General features: G+C 50.0%; 1 protein-coding gene and 1 long non-coding RNA gene across 9 annotated transcripts in view; one reads left to right on the forward strand and one right to left on the reverse strand.

Moving 5' to 3' along the window:
• Positions 1 to 7101, forward strand: part of LOC116104051 — an 11289-nt gene extending 4188 nt beyond the window's left edge. Inside the window, exons 2-5 of one of the 2 annotated variants that reach the window (XR_004123687.1) lie at positions 4524 to 4711; positions 4812 to 4945; positions 5798 to 5963; positions 6720 to 7101. This is a non-coding gene — a long non-coding RNA (uncharacterized LOC116104051). Of the gene's footprint in view, positions 1 to 4523; positions 4946 to 5797; positions 5964 to 6719 lie in introns of both variants that reach the window. The other variant, XR_004123686.1, reaches the window with a different exon arrangement.
• The window catches only part of Hspa12a (heat shock protein family A (Hsp70) member 12A), a 147038-nt gene that overhangs the window by 15983 nt on the left and 122195 nt on the right, over positions 1 to 8860 (reverse strand). For all 7 annotated transcript variants that reach the window (XM_031390842.1, XM_031390847.1, XM_031390846.1 and 4 more), the window contains 2 exons: positions 7738 to 7842; positions 6674 to 6790 (listed from right to left, as the gene is read on the reverse strand). In XM_031390842.1, coding sequence (XP_031246702.1) covers positions 6674 to 6790; positions 7738 to 7842 — 222 coding nt within the window. The remainder of the gene's footprint in view (positions 1 to 6673; positions 6791 to 7737; positions 7843 to 8860) is intronic.

The raw sequence follows: 8860 nt of genomic DNA on the forward strand, positions 1-8860 counted from the left end.
GTCTGGGAGGGGTCGGGGTCTGGGAGGGGTCAGGGGTCTGTGCAGGGTCAGGGGTCTGGGAGGTATCAAGTAGGTAACTGGTGGTTTGAATGAGGAATGTCCCCCCATAGGCTCACATGTTTGAACACTTAGTCCCTGTGTGGTGGTTTGAATATGGTTGGCCCAGGGAGAGGCACTATTTGGAGGTGTGGCCTTGTTGGAGTAGGTGTGGCTTTGTTGGAGGAAGTGTGCCGCTGTGGGCGTGGCTTTAAGACCTTTGTCCTAGCTGCCTGGAAGCCAGTCTTAGCAGCCTTTGGAACAAAATGTGGACCTCTCAGCTTCTCCTGCACCATACCTGCCTGGATGCACCATGTTCCTTCCCTGATGATAATGGACTGAACCTCTGAACCTGTAATCAACTCCAATTAAATGTTGTCCTTGTAAGAGTCGCCTTAGTCATGGTGTCTGCTCACAGCAGTAAAACCTAAGACACTCTGGTTGGTGACGCTGTTTGAGAAAGCCTCTGGAAGGTACGGCCTTCTTCAGGGAAGCATGTCCCTGAAGGCAGGGCTGGGATGTTCAGAATTCCACCCTTCCTCCTGCTTCTTCTCACCGACTCGCTGAAGGTGTTCTCTCTAGGATTACCCATCCTGAGTTGCCACCTCCCCACCAGGATGGGCTCTTACCCCTCTAGATCAGTGAACTCAAGTGAACTTTCTCTACAAACTGCATTTGGTTGTGGCGTTTTATCACAGCAACAGAAAAGTAACCAACACAGTAACCATACCCCACTCATTTGTTCCAGCCCCTGACACATCAGACAAGACAAAGGAGCTTTGTTGCCCCCAGTGAACGCCTTTGGAGCCACAATGGGGAGCTGCAGGAAGTGATTGCTCAAAGCACTGAAGAGTCAGCGGACTCTGTACAAATACCTCTGTCTTTCCAGGAGGATCCGAGAAGCACTCATGCACTCCCAAGAACAGGAAGAGATGGAAAAGAACTGCCTTGGCTTTCAAAATCCTACACAGCTTCATCTCTGGCAGGAGAGCCTGTGTTTGGATACGCTCATACAAGCTCCTTGGCCCAGAGATCACTGAGTCCCTCTGCCTGCGACCAGGGTTTCTCTGCCTTTGGAGTTACTCTTCCTGTGTGAGCTCATCTCTACTGGTGAGGCAGGCATGGGGGTAGATTAGCAACCTGGGACTCCACTCAGTTTGGATTGTGTGTGCGCCCGTGAGTCCATGCGCGCGCGCGCACACACACACACACACACACACACACACACACACACAAATGCTTGGCAGCCTAGATCATCTGCACACACACTCCTCACTCCTCTTTGAATAGTGCACCTAGCAACATGTTAGCAATTGAGGACCCCACACTGCGCTGAGCAGCACACAGAGTCTTCTTGTAGTAATGGAATTAAGTTTTCACCTTATGGACCATCAAACTTAGATTCAATTCAGTTGCTTATGTCTGGGCACAGCAAGTAGGAAGGCCGATCTCACTTGGACTAGCTTGGGGTATATGTACAGTAAGGCTAACTACATCCTCAAAGTGAACATTTAGAGACATTCCTGTATTTACCATCTTACGCCTATGCTTAAGTGGGTTGTATATATGATTTAAAACCCAAATGCTTTATGGGAAGGGAAATGTACAGTAGAGAAACATGCATATGGCTTCATCTGTCAGTATAATAGAGAACCATGAAAACTACCTCCTAGTCATCAAATGTGTCTTCATTTGGACATGCCACTGCCAATCTTATATTCCTTTTAACTGTTTTATTTTGAGTAAAGCTTTCTGGCTGCTTTGTGACTCTGCCTTTCTTTCTTGCATGAGAGACCAGACTTTGGAAACCAGTCCATACCCTACCAGTAACACGGGCACTGCTGCCAAGCGTTTCAGTCTGCCTCCGACTATGTAGAGTTGGCACAGACATATGGATCCTCTGCATTGGGCTCTGCACTCCCTAAGCACAACAGGGAGGTCTTCTCACTCTGTAGCAGGTCTCAGTGGCTCAGGAGGCAGCTGCTGAAGGAGTGACTCAACCCCTCCTCCAGCCAGCCTTCTTCTGGACTCCCCTGGCCCTGGTTGAGCTGAACATGAGCATCCTGTAGGAGGCCCTTGGGTGTCCTGAAATGTGTGCAAGCCTGCAGCACACCATCCCACTTACTCCTCTGGGATCTAAAACTGCCTGGTGGGAGCTAAATTTTAAAGCCCTTCTGGAATTGTGAGATCCACTCAGGAGGTGTGGGTGACAGAACCACTCTCCGGGGAGCCCACAGAAGTGGCTGTGTGCCCTAACTACTCAGCTCCTTGGTCCTTGCAATCTGCCAGGAAATCCTGCCAAGAGACTTTGTCCTCAGATGAGAAAGATGGCCAGGTCAGCTACATGTTCTACAGGGCTGCTGTTGAGTCCCAGCTGCCCCAGCTGGGAGTCGTGCATGCACTTAGGTTTCTCCTGATAGGATTATTATTCACTGTAGCCTGTTCAGGCAGGAAGTTACAAGTTGTGTCTCCATGTTAAATGAGGCCACCGTACATGGGAGCATCATTTATTTAACAGGCTTCTGGAACTCACCAGAGTTACACATTTTATGCAAAATGCCTCTAAAATAGAACTGGACAATTTCCTGTCCATGACTCTCTGAGATTCAACCTTCCCCCTTCCTCTCCCCCATCTCCTCCTCCTCCTCCTCCTCCTCCTTCTTCTTCTTCTTCTTCTCCCCCCCCCCCCCCTCTCTCTCTCTCTCTCTTTCTCTCTCTCTCTCTCTCATCCAGTGCCCTTTCTGCTCTTCAAGCATCCATAGCTGTCCAGAGTATGCAAATCCTAAGGAACTGAGATTTGGCACATTCTTTCTCCCATGGCCAAGACCAGCAGGCCTAGAGAGGGCCTCCAGATGAAGCAGATCTGTGTGTCCAACTCTGCAACCCTCATGGGCACCGACTCAAACAGAGGCCCTGGACCTGGTCCACATTAGAGGAAGCTGTGCCAAGATCATCCTAGCTCTTCTGAGACTCCTTCCCTCCCTCTGGCAGGTGAGTGGAACATAAACTTGTACTAAGAAAGTCTCCTAAAAGCTTGAAGAAGGGCCTCCCTCCGTGCTTCCTGTGCGAGCAGCACGGCTGCCCAGCTTCCCCACTGTTCTGCTGGTACACTGGTTCTGCTTCATGCGCAGGTCACGCCTGTGGGAGGGCTGGCAGGCAGCTACCACCATGTGAGGGCAGCAAACGCCCATCTGATTAAGGACCTCTCATGGGTATCGGTATCAGGGTTAGGGTTAGGATTAGGGTGAGCATCCCCAGAAGACACTGGGCTCAGAACTCCGGTTTTGCTCACCACCTACATTAACCAGGGTTCTCCGGGGAAATGATACAAGCAGAGTACTCAGCACACACAGCAAGAGATTTCTTACAAGGATTTGGCTCACAATTACCAAGCCTGACAAGTCCCAAGATCCAGGAGATCTAGCTGGGTAGCTCCTGTCTGCAGGACACAGGCTCAAGACCCATGAAGAGCTGATGTTTCCGTCTGAATCCAAAGGAAGAAAAGAAAAAAGCCATGTCCCTGCTGAAAGGCAAGCAGGAGGGATTTCTTCCCTCTCAGAGAAGGGTCAGCTCTTTGCCCTGTTCAGCCTTCAATTGACTAGAGCAGACCCATCCGTGTTACAGAGGCACCCGCTTTACTCTGTGGAGCTAAATGATGACATTCAAAACACCCGCATAGGAAGACCAAGAACACCAAACATCTGGACCAAACTCTGACCCCGTTGAGCTGACCCACAACATTAACCCTCCTGGGACTGGCCCCTCCTCATGCTGTATTTTAAAAGGCAGAGGGGTGCGGTGGAGAGATGCCACATGCTGCACCCCCATTCTTCCTGGGACTCTTCCTGAAGGCAAGCTGAAGACACCGCAGACCAACCATGCCCTGCATGCCTCCTATAACTTCCTAAGTGTGAGCCATGGGACCCATGAGCAACCTGAGGACCCTAACTCAGCTGGGCTGCTCTACCCAGTGCCTTTCAGAGCCTGGCGCACGGGGGACCCAGTGTAAGGGCCTAATGAAGAAATGAATAAAGAGCCAAGACTAGCTAAACAAGGTGGCCATCTTTAAAGCCACCTAGTCATGTGACCTGAATGGACATATCAAGGCAGAACTTTAAAGGGTCAACACCCAAGCTGCAAAAGCACCAGCAAAGAAAGGTTAACCTGACCTGGAAGAGTCTCAGTGTCCTACACGCCTCCAAGAAACCAATCCTCCTGCCTCAGCCTTCAAGTACTGAGATTACAGGGATGAGCTGCCACACCTGGCTTGTAAGGCCATCTTTATTCCATCAAAGCCAAGGATACCGTGCCCTCCCCTGTCTGATTTTTCTCCTGAGACTCCGAAGGGTGAGGCTCCATCCTTTGTCCTACCCACTCAGAGACTCCTCTTAGGAAGAGCCAGGCCAGGGCTGCCTAGCCTAACAAACTGACTAGCCACGAACCTCCCTCTTTTTCCAGTCTAAAAATAAGATCTGACCCTTTTACAGGTCACACATTTGCTGCTGAAGCTTTCCTGTGGGCTGGGGAGTGCAAGCTGAGGCCACAAAGAAGTTTGTATATCCTTCCTGGGAACAGCTCAGAGCACAGAGCAGTATGTGCAGATGATCAAGTCCTGCCAGCCCACCTTTGGACACGCCCTAAAGGCTAATGTCCAGGGCTTCTGTGAACAACTAAGGTGCATCCATCTACCCTGCTTCTCTTCTTAAAGGTTTGCCTCCTTTTGCAACTTCCTGCCTCTTACTTCAGCCCTATAAAAGCAAATCTATTTTTGGCAGCTTCATACATAGAGCCAGACTCTCACGACACAGAGGAGGGGAAGAGCAAAGGAAATAGTCCCAGAAAGGGGACTGTGAGGGAAGGATAATCCGCCCTTGACCTTGAACAAGCTGAGCTCTGGGAGCTGCATTGGGTAAGCCATGGGTACCAAACAGAGCCTGTGGTGCTCAAACTCACAGGGTCACTTTATCATTTGCTGGGGACCAGGGTGATTCGGTGACTCCTGATAGGAAAGGATCACACACATGGGGACCAGGGTGATGTGGTTTTTGGTTTTTTCCAGATAGGGTTTCTCTGTAAAGCCTTGGCTGTCCTGGAACTCACTCTGTAGACCAGGCTGGCCTCAAACTCAGAAATCCACCTGGCTCTGCCTCCCAAGTGCCAGGATTAAAGGCAGGTGCCACCACTGTCAGGCACTTTTTTTTTTGGAGGGGGGGGTATGGTGTCTCTTGAGAGGTCTTATGAGGACAGAGGACAAGGAGACATCTAAGGCATTGATGACATTAGCATTAGCTGGGACTGAGATTAAAGACCAAACCCTGACTCTCAAGGCAAGTACTGATCCAGGCTTAACAAAAGCCAGCTCTGCTGGGCACAGGGACAGACCATATAAGACTGCTGGGCGCAGTTGTCTGTGACAGTAAGGGGGCTGTATTGTTACTTTTCTCAGAGCTAGCAGAAAACACCTGACAGAAGAACTTCAAAGATGGCAGGGTTTATTTTGGCCCCAGGTCTGAGAGTATAGTCTGCTCATGGTCATGGAGGGGAAGGAGTGGTGGTGGGACCTGAGGCAGAGGCTCACACTGCTCCACCAGGAAGCAGGGAGATGAATGTTGGTGCCTGGCTCCCTTTCTCTAGTTTAGTCAGCCTAGGGCTCCAGCCCATGAGAGTTGCCTCCTGCAGTAAAGACAGATCTCCCCACATCAACTATGGCCAGAAACTTCCTCACGGACATGCCTAATGTTTATCTCCTGGGTGATTCCAGTTCTTGTCAAGTTGGCCATCCATATCAACTATCAGAGAGGTCATGAATGTCTACGTTCGCATTGGTGAACTCCTGACAGCTGGTCACCAACCTTGGGAGAGTCTTGCCTCTGAGTGTGACTGATTCACCATGGAGCTGCCCTGACGAGGGAGCCTGACAGCGCTCGGTATGTTAGCCCTCATCTGTCTCCGAGAGCCCACATGCTCCTGAATGGCCCTGACAGGCAACAAAGCAGAGGGCAGTCCAGTTCTCAGTGGCAGGTGGCCACTAGCAGCTTCCTGGCCAAGCCGAATCCTTGCCTCTATTCCCTTCTTTAACAAATATTCTTGTTTCCAAGGCTTTTCCTGAAGTTTTTCATGGTCCTTTATCTACAGGAAATGTACCTGAACCCCAGCTTGAAACCCAAACTCCAAAATTTACAGTGGACACATTAATCCAGAGGGAGGGATGAGAGCTACTGAGGAAGGGGGAGAGAGGATGGGGGAGAGGGAGACAGGGAGAGGAGAGGGAAAGAGGGAAGGAGAGAAGGAGAGAGGGAAGGAGAGAGGGAGGGGAAAGGGGGAGAGGGTGAGGGAGAGGGTGAGGGAGAAAAGGGAGGGAGAGAGGGGGAGAAGACAGGGAAAGGGAGAGAGGGGAAGAGGGAGAGAGGGGAAGAGGGAGAGAGAGAGGGGAGAGAAAGCAATCCCTCTGACTGAAAGAAATCCTAGGCTGACCCAGGAAGTGAGGCACAAGAAGACCCTTTACCCAAGTCTCTTCCCATACTCCTTAGGAAGCCGATGGATGCTGGGAGATATCTGAGTACAGTCACAGTCACTGCTGTGGGAATCTCAGCTCCATTTCCTCTGCCCCCTCCCAACCCATTCTGACATCCCTCACCTGGTAGGCAGCTTCTCTCATGAACTGCTTGGCTGGTTGCTTCCAGATGGCCGGCACTGTGATGACCCATCTGACGTCAGAGTTCTCAAAGTCCGACCCTGCCTGGTCACTCAGCTCCTAATGCCAAGAATAAGTGTAGGAAGTGAAGCGATGCTGTTGGCCCCCGGACACACCTCCTGATACTCTGCTGAAGTCAGTCCTGTACCAGGAACTCCAGAGGAGCTTGTGCTTACATCCCACACACAGCAGCGTGGACCCAGGGCACCCCTGGCTCTTCTCAATTATTTCATCCACACTCTATAAAGGAAGGGACTGCTGTTGGTCCCACATCCTGCTGACTCTGTGAATTTACATGTTATGAGCATTTCATACAAAGGGGATTTTGTGTATTGTTTTATGTAATTTTATGTATTGTTTCTTTTATTTCATATGATGTTCTCAAGTTTATCCGATGGTAGTATGCATTCGTATTTCATTTCTTTTAATGGCTGAATAACTGTTATCAATCAGTTGATAGACATTTGACTTGTCTCCACTTTTTAGTTATTATAAATAACACTGTTATGAATTTTTCAATGTAAATAGTTTTATGTGCACGTATTTTCATCTCCCTAGGAGTGGAATTGCTGGGTCATGTCTTTGTGTTTGTCTTTTTTAGGAACTGCCAAATTTGTTCCAAAATACCAAACCATTTCACCTTTCCACCAGTATTAAATAAGAACACATTCGGGGGCTGCAGAGCTGGATCAGCGGTTAAGAGCATAGACTGCTCTTCCGGGGACCCTGAGTTCAATTCCCAGCAACCACATGATGGCTCACAACAATCTGTAATGGGATCCAATGCCCTCTTCCGGTGTGTCTGAAGATAACTACAGTATATTCATATGTATAAAATAAATAATAAACCTTTTTTAAAAATCTGTAAAACCAACAACAACAAAAGAACACACTTGACTGTTGTACCCTCAGAGCCCACATGCTCTCCCTGCAGGCTGAACCTGCGTCCCCTGGCAGGTGCAGCCACCCACGATGACCTAACAAGGCTGACTGCCACTAAGTCTTACCTTCAGAGCCTGCTCCTTGAAGTACTGCAAGGCATAAGCGAAGATCTCAAGAGCTTTGACTTTCTTGCCATTTGCTGCTGTCAGGTCTGTGTCCATGGTGAGGTCCTGGAGAGAGAAAAGTGTGGCCACGGTTAAGAGGAACCATGCCGTTGGTTTGGGGTGGCTGTTTGGAGACCAGTGGAATCCTGCTGACAGTGGTATACTCTCCCTTTCACCCCCAAAGGACCAGGCAGTAATGTCTCCTTGCTCTATTAAAGCTCTGGGGGTTCTCTCCAGGCCTCACCTTCACTGTGTCCTCTTTCCTTCCCTTCTCTCCCTCCTCTCCCTTTCTTGGATCTTCAGGAGCAGGAACCTCTGGCCAATAGCAAGTCCTGGGAATGAATAGCAGGTGCCAAGCCCAGTGCAAATTACATACAACTTCCAGACATGGGTCACCCTTGGGGGCTCTGTGACAGCAACTTGAATCATGCCACTTCACTGCCAAGCGGGATGCTAACACACAGCAACCTCTCTCCTTGCCTGGTGAGCTGCCAGCCAAGTCACTAAAATAGAAGAGTTCCTATTTTAAGGCCGGTTCTGTCTAATCTGCTGAAAGCCAGGCAGGCATTGCTGCCTCTGTGGCTCTCTCAGAAGCCAAAGCAGCTGCTGTATATGGTCCTCTGATAGGAGATGCTGTGCGGGGCCAGATGGTGGCTGGAAAAAGGTCATCAAAAAGAGGATGAGCAGGGTCCCTGGGGAGGGGAGATGGGCGGGTGTGGAAGGAAGCCCCTGTACTAACCCACTTATCAGTGTGAGGAACAAATTAATCAGATTGATGTAGGCTGGATAGTCAGGCTTTGCCTTTGTTTTGAGGCAGGGTCATGAGTTACTAATGGGTCCATGTGGAACCTTAGGTTATATCCTAAATCATCTGCTCATGCTCACTGCACCCAGCCAGCATCCCATTCTCCTGGTGCCTAGCAAAGGTACCCAGCTTCTAGACTCTCAGGCTCTGGGAGGCAGTAGAGTGCCCACCCTGTGCCTCCATTGCCCAATCCTGACAATCAGCATTGGGTCCTGCCACGCACACTTGCGTGATGGCGGTATTTGAGGCGAAAACTTCAAGGAAAGTCAGCCTCTTGCC

The sequence above is a fragment of the Mastomys coucha genome, unplaced genomic scaffold, assembly GCF_008632895.1.
Source record: "Mastomys coucha isolate ucsf_1 unplaced genomic scaffold, UCSF_Mcou_1 pScaffold21, whole genome shotgun sequence".
Lineage (NCBI taxonomy): Eukaryota > Metazoa > Chordata > Mammalia > Rodentia > Muridae > Mastomys > Mastomys coucha.